At 39.1% G+C, this 15,688-nt stretch overlaps 1 protein-coding gene across 11 annotated transcripts in view; it reads left to right on the top strand.

Moving 5' to 3' along the window:
- Positions 1 to 15,688, top strand: part of FAM13A (family with sequence similarity 13 member A) — a 291,012-nt gene that overhangs the window by 185,367 nt on the left and 89,957 nt on the right. For 2 of the 11 annotated variants that reach the window (XM_053666336.1, XM_053666335.1), the window contains exon 1: positions 10,052 to 10,314. The exons of 8 other annotated variants lie outside the window; for them this stretch is intronic. In XM_053666336.1, coding sequence (XP_053522311.1) covers positions 10,286 to 10,314 — 29 coding nt within the window. In that variant the 5' untranslated portion in view covers positions 10,052 to 10,285. Of the gene's footprint in view, positions 1 to 10,050; positions 10,315 to 15,688 lie in introns of those variants that run through there. One more of the 11 variants, XM_053666334.1, reaches the window with a different exon arrangement.

Raw genomic sequence — 15,688 nt, 5'->3', positions numbered from 1 at the left:
CCTGAGGTTTGCCTAGAATTGCCAGGAGGGGAAATGTGATGGGAAAATACTTCAGACAGAGGAGAGCAGCATGAACAAAATATTTGGGGTAGAAAAGTTCAGAGCAGATTTGAAAATAATGTCCAGGTTTGTCCAGAGGGGTTTCCTTAGAAAGTCCAAGCAGCTGCATTGGAGGGGTAAAGAGGATTAACTGATGGAGAGTCTTAATCATCACTGACCAAAAATTTGGATTCATTTCAGAGGTAGTTGGGAGCTACTGAGGTTTTTACGAAACCTCAGAAGTGAATGACCAGATTATAATCACAGTAGGTAAATGTATTTTAATAGCAAAATTGGAGATAGGAGGAAAAAAGATTATTTGAAAGTTATGGTAATACTGCAGATGATCAAGTCTAACTGATTAAAGAGACAGAAAAGGACAATCAACAGATTTGGTTGAGGAGAAGAGAGGAAAGGGAGGAGGAAAGATGACTCGTGCTTTGACTCTGACTCACGAAGAGAATAATAACATCATTAACAGGAAAGGTCAGGAAGAAGAGAAATTTGGGAATCATCAGTAGATAATAGGAGGCTTTGAAAGCATTGATTAGGATGATAATACTAGTAATTATCAAGCACTTACCTCCTGGGCCTATTCTACATGTTTTCCATGCATGGCTTAGTTACTTCTCAGAGCAATGTCAGAGTTTTTTATACAGGCTGCCCAAGTTCACACTGCCTGCCTGGCCACATCAGGATCTAGTCCCCAGGAGCCTAAACCCAGAGCACATTTGAAGCTCGATTAGAGTGCCTGTATTGAATGGACTGGAAGGAAAGGGAGGGAATGGGTAAGAGACAAGGAAAGACGAACTAAATGAAATGAGCGGGGAGAGATCAGGGACATTTTGGGAATGTCCCCATCTTTCCTGGGGAAGATCACAGAGGGCCAGACTCAGAAAACTGAAGGTGGGTGTTTCTGAAAAATTGAGAGAAGGAGATCTAAGAAAAGGCATTTATATTTAGTGGCTCAAAGAGTATTGGTGGCCTTGAAAGCAGTTTCAGAAAAGTGGTGAAGTCTAAAGTTTGTTGGCAGAGGAGGAAGCAATCGATGAAGTGGAAGCCCCAGAGGGAGGCTTTGGGGAGGACAAGTACTGAATTCACTCAGAACAGACATTGTGATAGACAACCATGATTTTCCAACTGTAGCAGCGAATTGAATTGTAAAGATATAAAGTCATTTTGAAAAATAAAAATCTTCAGCTAATATACAGAACTAAGTTGTTGTTGCCGGGGAGGAGAAGGAACTATTGCCACAGTGCCAGAGGGTAGGACTGCTGAGAAAAACTTTTAAGGCTGGGGGCACTTATTGGGTGGCTGTCAGAAGGAGGACAGTTTAGGATGGAGGAGAGATCAGGTTCTTGCAGAGGAAGGAGAAGATGAAGAGATGCAGTACATACTGCTGACCTTAAACTAATAGCCAGCCAGAGCTTTTCCTGGCAAAATGGGTTTATTCGGGAACAGCAAAGAATTACACTTCAGGGCATTCCATGTAACTGCGACCAAGTGCAAGTCCGCAGAACAAAAGAGAGGAGACTTGATTTATAGAGGAATGAGAGAGTTCAGAAAGGCTATTATTGTAAGCAAAGAGCCCACTGGAGGAATTTGGGAGTTTGAAATGTGGTGGCTTTCCATTGGCTGAATTGGAACCGGCTTTCCTTGGCTGAGTGGTTGTGCGGAGGAAGATCCTCCTTCCTGATGGAATAGTTGAAAAAAGAAAAAAAAGTCCCCGATGGAGATGGAAAGTACATCCGTTAGGGGGTGAGAACTCGCCCTCCAGACACTCCCAACTTCAATTTAAAGGAGGTGTCTGTTTATTGATCTTCAAAATAGATAGAGGTTTGAGTCCTATAAATAAGGACCCTTTTCCTAGAGTAGGAAGAAGTCAAAAAGAATGGTGAGGCGGTGCTCTTAAACCCATAACTGTAGCGAACAATATTTGATAATCTTACCTTTCTCAGTAAACTCAGGAGGCAAGGTAATTAGTGACGGAGGGAGATTCAGATTAGCAGCGCTGAGGAACATTTGCAACAGTTTCTGTAGGAATGCAGTGAAAAATCAGTTAAAGATAACTAAAAAGGTCGCCATACAGTATTGAGGTTCATGATGAGGTTAAACAGCATGAATTTTTATTATAACTAGTGGCCAGGGTTGTGTGATTTTCTTTTGCAATGTTTAGCAGTCTGGCAGTAGAGAACCCAGCCGGCAGGATTTACAAAGGGTGAAGAAGCAGAGGGTTCGAGTAAACCCATTTTAGAAATAACTACATGCTGAGGAGGGCAGGAAAGTGCCTTTTTTAAAGCCGCGTGCCAGTTGGTTTGGGTGCAGGTTTTTCCGTGCAGATGTGGAGCCAAACAAGGAGCTAAGGAAAAAGGGGGAAGCGTGGTAGTTAAGAGCGAGGCACCTGAAAGGGCTTAGTGCAGAGGAAATGCAGTCGGTTACCAAGCGTTTGAACAGGAAGAACTGGGGGGATGGGGGCTCCTACTGATGGACGAAGAACTGATGTGAGGATGTTAGAAATAGAAAAAATAAAGGTATTTAAGTGATCAAAGACTCTGGCAGTGGGTGTGGCAGGAAGGAGGAGCTGCAGTCCAGATGAAAATCCAGAAACGATCATCAACTAATGCCCAGGAAATAGACGGAAAACCAAGAAATAAAAAAATGAAAAGAGAGAGAGAGAGAAATGGTTATAAATAAATCGTAGAGACTTGAAAAGGCAGGTAGTTATTGAGCTGTAGTATTAGGTGATTTAAAAAACAACCATCGACATCTCCCAACTGTGGCATGTTAGAGGAATGTTGACAGGAAGGCTTAATTTTTCACGTGATATATGTGCAATTGGATGTAAAATTTTAATGCTCCTGCTCTTCAGTAGTATGCATTGCCTCTAGTGTATATTAAGTGCAAATTATAGTTAAATTTAACATTTTTATTGCTGGGCCCTATATTGTTGAACTCATATCTATTTTAGCCATATAGCATTTGGATGTTTCCAAAAATTCAGAAAAGGCAAAATGTTATTTCTGTCATTTGCACGATAACTATTTCTGAAAGTATTTGTATTTTATGAAATATGTTAAAAAGTCCTCTAGATGTATAGCAGAACCTGACAAATCCTGAATCCAATTTCTGTTCTGTTACCAACTTTCAATGTGAATTTGAACAAATTACTGAATATTCTAGTACCAGATTTACTCATTAATAGGATAGATATTATGATGTATAATAATGATTTTCTTTTTTTAAAATCTGCGTGTTTTTAGTTTTTCAATTACAGTTGACATTCAATATTATATTAGTTTCAAGTATATGGCACAGCAGTTCTACATTTATTCGACTTACAGAGTAGTCCACCCATAAGTCTAGCACACATCTGGCACCAGATATAGTTATTAGTGTAGCATCGACTTCATTCCCTGTGTGGTACTTTACATCCCTGGGACTGTCGATTTGCAGTTGTTAATCCCTTCACCTTTTTCACCCACCCTGCCAACCCCCTCCCATTAGCAACCATCAGCTTGTTTTCTGAATCAATGAGTATTTCTATTTTGTTTACTATATTCCACATAAAAGTGAAATCACTTGGTTTTTATCTTTCTCTATCTGACATATTTCACCTAACATAATGCCCTCTAGGTCCATCTGTGTTATTGCAAATTGTAAAATCACATTCCTTTTTATGACTGAGTAATATTCCACTCTAGGTGTGTATTACACATTCTTTAGCAAACCATCTGTCGATGAACACTTAGGTTGCTTACATATCTTGGCTCTTGTAAATAGTGCTGTAGTGAACGTAGAGATGCACATATCTTTTTGAATTAGTGTTTTTAATTTCTTAAAAGAAATACCCAGAAATGGAATTGCTGGGTCATAAGGTAGTTGTATTTTTAATTTTTTTGAGTAACCTATTTTGACTGTACCCATTTGAAATCCCACCAGCAGTGCACAAGGGTTCCGTTTTCTGCACATCTTCATTAACACTTGCGTTTTAACTTGCTGATGATCACCATTGTGACAGGTCTGACATGATATCTCGTTGTGGTTTTAATTTGCACTTTTCTGGTGATTAGTGACATTAAGCAGCAGCTTTTCATATGTCTTTGGCCATCTGTATGTCCCTTTCGGGAAAAGATCTGTTCTGGTCCTCTGTGCATTATTTAAAATCAGGTTGTTTGGCTTTTTTATTTTTTTGGTGTTAAGTTATATGAGCTATTTATATATTTTGGATATTAACTCTCTATCAGATATATTTGATGAATATCTTAATACCTTCTCCCATTCCGTAGGTTTTCATTTTGTTTTGTCACTGGGCTGTTTTTCGTTTTTGTTGTTTAGGGGTTGTTGTTGGGTTTTTTATTTGTTTATTTGTTGGGGTTTTTTTGCACTGTATGAAACTTTTTAGTCTGATGTAGTCCCATTTCCTTATTCTGTTGATTTCCTTGCCCGAGGAGATACAGGTTCTGTCCAGAAGGTATCCAGCCACGTAATATGAAAAATAGAGACATTTACTAAAGAAGGTGCAAGACACAAGAAACATTGTACATGCGACAATGATATCTTAGTCCCCTTCAAAATGGGCATCTTGGGACCTTAGCTAGTTCTCAGAGTTGCCATCTGCTGCCCCGCCATATTTTCCTTAATCTCATCAATGGTCTGAAATCTTTTTCCTTTCAAAGATGATTTTAGTCTTGGGAAAAAACAGAAGTCACAGTGTGCCAAATACGAGCTGTATAGGGGCTGTCACCTGGGTGATTTGACATTTCACCAAAAAACTCTACATGAGACATGATGCATGAATGAGCACACTGTTGTGATGAAGCTGCCAATCACTGTTGCCCATAGCTGCACCTTATGAGTCATCCAAATAGTTTCTGCAAAGGAATGTTGAAGCTTACTGCAAATCTTGATGCAGATTCATTGCTCTGCTCCCTCAGTCATTTTGAATGGGACAGCCACAGAGTACACATGTGCATTCCAGCCCACTCTCCTTGGCTGCCAGGTTACATCAACGTTGCACAAACCATTCTCAGTATATTAACAATAGCTGTACTTTTTCTAGACAGACCTCCTATATCCAAAAAAAATATTACTAAAAGCAATGTCAAAGAGTTTACTGCCTATGTTTGTTTCTAGGAGTTTTATCGTTTCTGGTTTTACATATAAGGCTTTAATCTATTTTGAGTTTATTCTTGGCTATAGCAAGAAGGTGGTCTGGTTTTACTTTTTTGCATGTATCTGTTCAGCTTTCCAAGCATTGTTTCTTGAAGAGACTGTCTTTACCCCATTCTATATGCTTGCCTTCTGGGTTATAGATTAATTCAACGTATAGGCGTCATTTATTTATGGGCCCTCTATTCTGTCCTGTTCATCTATGTGTCTGGCTTTATGGCAGTACCATGCTGTTTTGATTACTATAATATTGTAGTATAGTTTGATATCAGGTACTGTGATACCTCCAACTTTGTTCTTCTTTCTCAAATTTGCTGTGGCTATTGGGGTCTTTTGTGGTGTCATATAAATTTTAGGATTACTTGTTCTAGTTGTGTGAAAAAATACCATTGATATTTGATAGGGCTTGCATTAAACATATGGATTGCTTTGGGTAGTATGGACATTTTAACAATATTTATTCTTATTTGTATCTTCCTCAATTTCTTTCTTAAGCATCTTATAGCTTTGTGAGTATAGGTCTTTTACAATTAAATTTACTCCTAGGTATTTTTATGCAATTGTAAATGGGATTGTTTTCTTAACTCCACTTTAAAATAGTTTATTATTGGTATATAAACATGTAACTGATTTTTTATATTAATTTTATATTCAGTTACTTTACTGATTTTATTTATCAATTCTAATATAGTGGTGTGGAATAATTAGGGTTTTCTATGAATAGTAGTCATGTGATCTGCAACTGACAGTTCTACTTCTTTCTTTTCACCTTGGATCTCTTTTATTTTATTTTATTGTTTTGATCGCTGTGGTAAGGACTTCCAATGCTCTGTTGAATAAAAGTGGTTAAAATGGGCACCTTGTCTTGTTCCTAATCTTAACGAAAACACTTAGCTTGTCACCATGGGGTATGATGTTAACTGTGGGTTTGTCATAAATAAACTCTATTATTTTGAGATATTTTCCCTCTAATACCACTTTGCTGAGAGTTTTTATCATAAGTGGATGCTAGATTTTGTCAAATTTTTTTTCTGCATCTATCGATATGGTAAGATTTTACTCTTTCATTTTGCTTATGTGGTGTATCACATTAGTTGATTTGTAGATACTGAATCAATCTTGCATCCCAGAATAAATCCCACCTCATCATGGTGTATGGTCTTTTTAATGTGTTGCTGAATTCATTTGCTAATATTTTGTTGGCTATTTTTGCATCTATGTTCATCAGGGATATTGGCCTATAATTTTTTTGTAATGTCTTTGTCTGGTTTTGGAATGAGGGTATGCTGGCCTCATGAAATAAGCTTGGGAGCATTCCCTCCTCAACTTTTTGTAATAATTTTATAATAATTTTAGAAGGATAGGTGTTAATTCTTTTTGAATTTTTGGTAAACTTCGCCTGGGAAACGATCTGGTTCAGGACTTTCATTTGTTGGAAATTTTTTGTTTGTTGGGATTACTGATTCCATTTTATTAGTAGTTATCAATCTGTTCAGATTTTCTGTTTCAGAAAATAGTAGTGATCTTCTAACTAGTAGTTAAGGCATTTTGAAAAAAATCAAGAATCAAAAAAAGGGCTATATTGACAATTTCAATGAAAATAAGTCCTAGACTTAGTTCAACTTCCATTGTTTTAAAAGGTTGGTTTTAGTTATTGGTATTCTATCATAATATGAACATAAAATCCTCTTTCATAACTATGACAGAGGATTTAGTCCAATGATGAAGTGTTTTTATTAGCAAGTATAGTGAAGGAAAGTAGACACTTACAATAACACTGTGTGTTTTAAATTCAGAATTATGAGTGGCCTAGAAGAGTCTGGGACAAACCTCAGGGAAGGAGGATATCTGTTTGGATCATGATCCCCCACTTTCTCTCAGCACCATGGACTCTAGCTCTCTGTTAATCCTACTAAACGCAATGCTCTGGGCTTTGTTGTAACCCTTTGCAGTTCTCATGATGTGAAAGAAATCTTATCAGGGACTTCTGCCATGATGGAGGCGTAGGTGGAAGCACTTCGCCTTCTCACACAACTAAGTTTAAAAATAACAAAGTTTTAGCAACAAAAACACAGCCAAACCACAGAAAATTGAACTACACAGAAGTCCGACAACAACAAACCCTTCAGCCAAACTGGTAAGAGGGGAAGAGCCAGCAGCAGAGCGGGGTCAGGCAGGAAAGATCTACCGGACTGACCCGGGCATGCGACCCAGGTGCGCCAGCAGCTGTGGGCGGACCCCAAGTGTGGAGAAGCAGGCAGACCCACTGAGGGCACAAGGCACTGGATCCACCGAGGGCTGATTGCAGTCACACATTCGTGCACAGATAAACTGGTGAAAGAGCTACCAGTGAGATGGACCAAGCAGGCCCCAGCAGTGGGAAGAGGCAGAGGGAACCCACATTGTCCCTCTCTGACCCTACCTCCACATACAGTGTCACAAACCAGAGACCTGGATGGCCCCTCTCTGACCACGCCCCCACATACAGCATCACAAACCAGCGACCTGGGTGGCCCTGCCCTGGTGAACAACTAAGGCTCCACTCCTCATACATAACAGGCACAAACAGATTAAAACATGGCTCAAGAACAACTCAGAGCCCTGGACCCAATGAATCTAAGTGATGAAGAAATAGCCAAACTTTCAGATGCACAGTTCAAAACACTGGTGATCAGGATGCTCACAGAACTGGTTGATCTTAGTCACAAATTATAGGAACATATGAAGGCTAAACTAGCTGAAATGAAGGGAAATACACAGAAAACCAATAGTAATGGAAAGGAAACTGGGACTCAAATCAAAGGAATGGACCAGAAAGAGGGAAAAAATGACCAAACAGAAAAGAATGAAGAAACAAGAATTCAAAACAATGAGGAGGGGCTTAGGAACCTCCAGGACATCTTGAAACATTCCAACATCCAAATTATAGGGGTACCACAAGGGGAAGAGGAACAGCCACAAGTGGAAAACTTATTTGAACAAATAATAAAGGAGAGCTTCCCCAATATGGCAAAGAAAATAGACTTCCAGGAAATCCAGGAAGCTCAGAGAGTCCCAAAGAAGTTGGACTCAAGAAAGAAGACACCAAGGCACATCATCATTATATTAGTCAAGATTAAAATGAAGGAGAGAATCCTAGAAGCAGCAAGAGATAAGGGGACAGTCACCTACAAAGGAGTTCCCATCAGACTGTCAGCTGATTTCTCAAAAGAGACCTTACAGGCAAGAAAGGGCTGGAGAGAAGTATTCCAAGTCATGAAATCCAAAGACCTACATCCAAGATTGATCTATCCAGCAAAGCTTTCATTTAGAATGGAAGGGCAGATAAAGTGCTTCTCAGATAAGATCAAATTCAAGAAGTTCATCATCACCAAGCCCTTATTATATGAAATGTTAAAGGGACTTACCTAAGAAAAAGAAGGTAAAAAAGATAAACAGTGAAAGGACAGCAGACTCACAGTTATTAACAACCACACCTAAAACAAAAGCAAACTAAGAGGACAGCTAGATCAGGAGCAGAACCATAGAAATGAAGATCACATGGAGGGTTAGCAACAGGGGAGTGGGAGAAGGAGAAGAGGGGAGAAGGTACAGAAAATAAGTAGCATAGATGGTAGGTAGAAAATAGATAGGGGGAGGGCAAGAATAGTATGGGAAATATAGAATCTAAAGAACTTGAGACACGTGGTCATAAACTAAAGGGGGGGAGTGGTGGGGGAGGGGGTGTGCACGGTGGAGGGAAATGAAGGGGGTAATAGAACAACTGTAATGGCATAATTAATAAAATATATTTTTAAAAAATCAAAATGTGTTATTTCTGTTTTTCTATTATTCTTATAGCACATGAAATCTGTGAATTAGCAATTGTGTTTCTAAAAAATACCACTTTAATATTCCATAATGAAGTAGAAACTATAAGGGAAAGCTGGATAATTAACAGGTATTTAGCAGACCTATGGAAAAATTGATTTGGTGTTATCTGTTAATGGTAGGTAGGTAGGTAAATGAGGGAGGGAGGGAAGGAAGGAAGGAAGGAAGGAAGGAAGGAAGGAAGGAAGGAAGGAAGGAAGGAAGGAAGGAAGGAAGGAAGGAAGGAAGGAAGGAAGGAAAAAAGGCTGTTAATGTTCTTGGAGGAAATGACTCACATTTAATTTTAAAAGGATAAAGTGCAGAAATAGTCAGGTGAAATAACTTCCATGGAGTAGATGCTTTGATCCTTTGAGAATGTGGGCAGCCTTAGGACATGTGTTCTCCCCAGAAGTGGGAGCTACGTGACTTGGGCGATGTCACCAGTGACTGCTAATCACCACAGGGTAAACAAACATCAGCAGGAAATAAATGTGGGTAGGGCGAGCATGCCTTCCTTCTAGAAAAGTATCAGGCCTTTCATCGTCAGTGGTTTGTTTGTTATTTTTTTCCTAAGGGAAGAAAGGGGATGGAGCAGTGCTGCTGCCTTCTGTCACAGAAACCTTTCATTACAAAGGCAGTGTCTGTCCTTGACAAATGGGATTTCCTTGTTGGCAACTTCTGTATGTAACATTGAGAAGTAAAGGACTCTTGACTCCTGCTGTGGTTATTGGTTGCTTTCCCCCGACTGACAACAAGCTTGTCTGTGGAATTGCTAAGAAGAAAGTTTCGAGTTACCAAAATTAAGCAAACCCACTGAGGAGCAGGAGCAGCCCAGAAGGAGGAGGAGGAGGGGGAGAAGGAGAAGGAGGAGGAAGAGGAGGAGGAGCAGCAGGAGCTGCAAAAGAAGCAGAGCCTTTAAGCCTTGCAGCAGCTGCTGCTCTGATTGGCTGTATGGTTCAGCCGCTTCCTTGGAACAAAAGGTCAAAGTGGACTGCAGTGTAAATGTAGAGAGGCAGTCCATAAAATTGTATTGCTTGAAGAAGTTTGGAGGCTGAGAGCAGCAGTACACTGGCTAACTGCAGAGCAAGTAGCTTCAGCTGTGAGGTGCAGCTCCCTCCCCAAGCCCAGCTTGACCACTGTAAGAAGACGTTCACCCTAAGACGATCAAACTTGGCACTTGGCGTGGAAGAGAAAGTTGTGAGGGTCCCTTGAAAATTTATGTTCAAGAATGGCTTGTGAAATCATGCCTCTGCAAAGGTAGTATTCTTTCCTGTTTGTTTTGTTTTATTCTGTTCTGTATTTCCTGAGTAGTATACAACCATATAATTTAGCCAGTACCTGGCATCTCTTAGTAACATGCTGCAGACCCTGGGGAGTCCACAGTACACAGTGCTCTTCATTACAAACAGACGAATGTTAATACTGTACGGCTTCTCTTACTGACCCTTATGCCCAATTTCTTATCTTATTCACTTGATTATTATGTTCAATTTTTTCCTTGAACAAAAATAAATGTAAGAAAATATCTTTGAAATTTAAAGAAAACCAGAAACTAAAGATATATTGAGCAGATTTATGATAAAGCTTCTTAGCAATGTTGTGATGCCGGGAGAGTAAGCTCCAAACTCATTTGAAAGGATGTTAATAGGCTAAAGACCTTTTAAAAATGCATGTGAAGATCCCTCCCTTCCAGAGTTCAGGTCTAGGGAAAGATTTTCTGTCAGTAACAACACTGTAACACATGAAAATAAATGTTAAGGATAATATTTCCCCATGAATAGTTATAGATAGATGGATTAATTAAATGACACCTCTTACCAAATAGCTGTGTCAGAACACTTGAGCACAGGGCGGGCTGTGTTTTGTTCCTGAATGGTTGTAATGAATTATGGAGGGCGGAGTAGAGCAGAGAAAGGTAAATTTAAACAAAGGAGTTTTTTAGAAAGAGCGCAACCGGGGAACTACTCAGTGAATAGGTGTCCAGGAAGGTTAGAGCTGGAGGTCAGCTGTGTGAGAACGGGGTCTAATCCTCCAGTCTTACAACAGAAAAACGGAGGCATGGAGGAAGCCTCAGAGTTTTTATCTTTTTAAAATGACTTTTGCCCACTGCGTTTCAACTTTGCCTTACATGCAGTGGCATTTAAGTTCACATCAATGCTTCCTTTAAGAAAACAATAGAGGGTTTTATTAGTGAAAATTATTTTTAAATGAAATAATAAATGCAGTTTATATGGTATTTTAAAAATTAGGGCAGAATGAATTTCATTTTTAAAATAATGCCATCAGTGTTTTACTGAATATTCATGTTTTAATGATTAAAATAAGGTAAACAAAAATTGTGTTTATTTGCAAAATGGTTTCTGCAGGTGTATATTGAGAGATAAGCCAGTGCAGCTGTTTTTCTCTGACTGTGATGACAGATGCACTATTATGGGGGCCTGGTGGGTTCCCAAAAACTCTTCTTTAAACAATTGACCCAGGGGGGCAGAAAGTGGTTTTATATAGTGGATAGATCTGAAATTTTTCCATATTAACTTAGTGAAATGTCCACATGCTTGAAACTTTCAAGAGACTAAAAGAAATGTACACGTTTTAAAGTTCATTTAGTTCCCAACTTTAAAGTTGGGGACTTGTTTTTCTTATAATGACATCAGTTCTTAAGGGTCTTAAAAACATCCTGTATAAAAATGTTGGCTATTAATGAACTCTGTAATAATCTACCTAGCGATATGATAACTGTTAAGAAGCAAGTAGATCTTAATACTGCTAAAACATTCAGGGAGTTAAGTTGATAAAAGCTAAAGTAGAATCAGCATAATTTCTTCCAAAATTATTTTTGCATTATTAGACCTTATCAATAAACCTATGTAAGAGGAATAATTTGAAGTTGCATTCAAAAATGCTGATCAGCAATTTCACTGTTTGCCTGCCTCTGAGTTTAATTTGATTGATTACCCTGCAATCTTCATTTCTGGTCTCTGCCTGCCTTTGATTACAAAGGCGAGGATCAGGTTTGTATGGTTCTCTTCCTTAAGGATCTCTTGTGAATTTAGGCGCTTATGCAGAAAACTCTCCTGTCCCTGGGTGGGTGTCTCTGGCTGAGGACCGCTGTGTCTCTGGTAATGAGGGTGGTTGCCAGCCACCCCCACTGTTAGGCTGCTTGAAGCAGGAAGGTTGCACAGCCTCCTGGCGTGCCTGTGATCTGATGGGGGGGGGGGAGCCTAGAGGGACTAGGACAGAGTTAAAAGTGGATGAGTAGAACCACTTTAGGTCCCAGTGAAAGAAATTTATACTCACTGCTTGTGCTGAGCGGAGAGGCCAGTGCTTCTCATACTTTAAGCACATGAGAATTACCTGGGGAACATCTTTTTAAAATTAGCTTCACCCTGCTGCCCTCCTTCCCTGGATTTACTGAATCTGAATCTGGATGTGACAGGGAAATTATCTACATTTTAAAAAGCTTCTTAAAAGCAAATCTGATTAAAAAAAAATGGTCTACACATTCAGGGAAACCCTGATCGAACCGCTACGTAATGAACACAGCTGGTATAAAGCCACCGATAGCAGGTATAGGTAAGAATCTAACACTACACTACTCGACATCCCCAAATAGCCCACTGAGTGTAGTGAGCTTCTAAGGTGTCAGTCGTTTCTCTTTTCATAATGGACGCTTTTATTTACTAGCTGGTGAGTGCTACCTATAAAAACAAACCATACTGAGAATGCTGCTTAACTTTTTTCTCTAGGACTATTCCGCACTGCAGGTGGTACTAAGGTAGTTAAGACACAGTCCCTGTGTCAAAGAGGCCCCCTGCTGGTCAGGATGCAGACACGCTCCCAGACAATCACAGTACCTGCAGCGGACAGTGTGATTAGCATAATGAAACAGAGATGTGCCAATGTGAATAGCATTGCCCTGTGGTTTATTTAACCTCGTGTCAGCTTATGATCTTTCAGAGGGCATGTTTATGCCCCAATGTCTAGTTATCATTTTCAGGAGTGACTTTTTAGCCCCTCTTAGCATGCCGTGAAAGTATGTAGAAGGTAAATTTGTTACTGCTCCTCTATAACTAAGATAAGAATAACAGATGAGGTCAAAAGCTAAGCATGAAATAAAATACTTTGGTTCTCTGTAATGTATTTTGCTCTGTTTGTTACTTGATGTAGTTTTCAGGCTTTCCAGCGTGGAGTTGACCATTTAAGAAACTCATGATCTTTGGAAAAAAACTGCAGAGGCTGAATGTTTAAAATGTGACTCTCTGTAGAATGATGAACTCAGTTCCTACACTTCACTTCAAATGACTTAAAGATGGGGTCTTACTACATATCTAGGGAGATGGTTAAATGATCCCAATTATTTTTAAATACTATGGTATTTACATATATTTCTTATATTTAATTTAAAAATGCAATACATTGTGTAACATTGTATGGATATTCTTACCATCTGAAAATGCTCCCCAAAAGAAATAAAATAATACAGAACTAATGGAGAAATTATATTAAGAATTGAAATAAAAGTTTCTTTGGGTGACTAAATACACCTTCTGTCACAAATGAGATGGTATGTTTGATCAGATTCCATGCTGCATGATCCATATTCCACTGGGCTTTTTACTCGTATATTGTGGATCTGTAGGTAAAGATCTTGATATACAGCCTCTTACTCTATGTCTGTGCCAAAACATTCAACTTTCACAGCAGTATTTTAATTTGCTTGATTAACTTTTCCGATACCCGTTAACTCAGTTTATATCCACAAAGAAAAATAATGGAGGATGAAGTTAATGTCACTGGTGACTAATTTAGGTTCCTTTGGTTTTATTGCATTATCATCTACTTTCATGTGTTAGCATCTTGTTCTTTCTTTGGTTTATTTACCAAAGTGGGGAGCTGAGATTAATAATGTGTATGTAATTCTCTTTTGAATTGCTTCATTGAGAAAATTATGATATTTAATATATGTTAATGAATACTTATTTTGTGATGGTGTGGTACATCATAATTCTATATTGGAGTGGCTCTTTCAAGAAGACTCATAGCAACAGAGTTAATTAGTACTTATTATTGATCCAGCATGGGGAAATTCCACTAAAGTTTCTTAGAGCAGAAATCCTCTGGTCTTTCCATGTATTGGTTTTTAGAACATCATTTTGCAAACAGGGTAAGCATTGATAACATGGGGATGACATGGGAGTTAACTAGGGAAGAACCCAGTAATAATGCTCCTGCTTGTGTATGTCCTGTGTGGTGGTAGAGCGCCCTCTGCTGCCTGCAGTGGTGAAGCCTTCACCTAATTTACCTGTAAACTCATTGTATGCCTGACTTGTTGCCACTTTGATAACACTCTTGTAATCCCCACTCCCTTCCACAAACACACTCTAAAAGGAAGTTAAAAGCAGCCTCCCTTCAAATGTTGGTTAACCCTTATAAGGCTGTGTAACTTAGACTTTGTCATTTATATGGTCAACGTTCGACAGTTACACGAATTCACTGAGAACAAGTAAGATCTCCGTGAACTCTACTCTCATATAGTTACAGTGTCTCCAGAGTCTATATATTTGCTTATTACTCTAGATTAAAAGACAGCATGGACTAAGGTGAGGATATTTTTCAGTTTTATAGAGCTCACCCCATGTAAACCATTGGAAAAGCAGAGGTGTTAGGTACTCAGCACAAAACAGTGGGGAAAGCAGTGGAAATGTAGGAAACTTGCCATGAAAACCCATATCCAGACACTGCCCATAAGAATTTAGGCAGGTCTTCTTCCTCATCAGTAAAAGGGGGCGGTAAAACTCGAAGCAGTTACTTATGGGGAAAACTTTGTAATTCAAGAGTAAGATTGTTCTTTGTAAAAGATAAAACTGCTCAGACATAAAGAGTAGACTGTTGCTTTGCTTTTAACTTTGTATTCATACACGTGCAGTACCTTTCAATTCCTTGAATGCAGTTGTATACAGGGTTCACTCTATAAAAACCTTAAAGTTTGGGATCAGGAAAACACACTATCTTCTCATCAAACACAAGAATAAAGGTCAGGAAATGTAAATTTAGTAGAAATTAAAACAAATTGAACTTCACCCAGATCATATTGAATTGTACTAAAATGCTAGAAAATGACAACTATACTTGAACAACAATAAAAATGACATTTAAAAAAAATATATAAGGTTATAGATACATCAGTATTTTGCTGTCAGCAAAGTTATTATGGAAAGAAATGTTGCTTCATTGTCCAGTTGAAAGGAGCCCCCAAAACTGAAGAATTGAAAGCCAGCCAGAGTAGACCATCGCTATGCCGTGCTGTTGACCCCCCTTCATTTCCAAACACTTCACTTTGCAAAAACACCAGCACCTGCCTGCTCCTTCCCTCTTCTCCCTCCTCTCCCTGCCCTCCCTCCCCTTCTCCTCAGCCAGTGCCACTTCCTGGCTTATAGCTGGTAATGCACTGTCTCAAGCCTTCACACATTCTCATCATTGAAGAGTTCTTCTCCTGTCCATTACCTGTCTCCTAAAAATGCCCGTGTGGCTTTCAAAATTGATTGCCAGTATCACTCGTATCACCTAAGCTGCCAGACTTCATGTCAAAGGTCTAGAGCTCTGTCTTCTTCCTGGCTCTGCGGCCTTCAGC

This window comes from Artibeus jamaicensis, unplaced genomic scaffold, assembly GCF_021234435.1.
Source record: "Artibeus jamaicensis isolate MK-2021 breed Jamaican fruit bat unplaced genomic scaffold, CSHL_Jam_final contig_452, whole genome shotgun sequence".
NCBI classification, from domain to species: Eukaryota; Metazoa; Chordata; class Mammalia; order Chiroptera; family Phyllostomidae; genus Artibeus; species Artibeus jamaicensis.
Note: the sequence above shows the minus strand (reverse complement) of the source record. Positions and strands in the feature narration are given on the sequence as shown.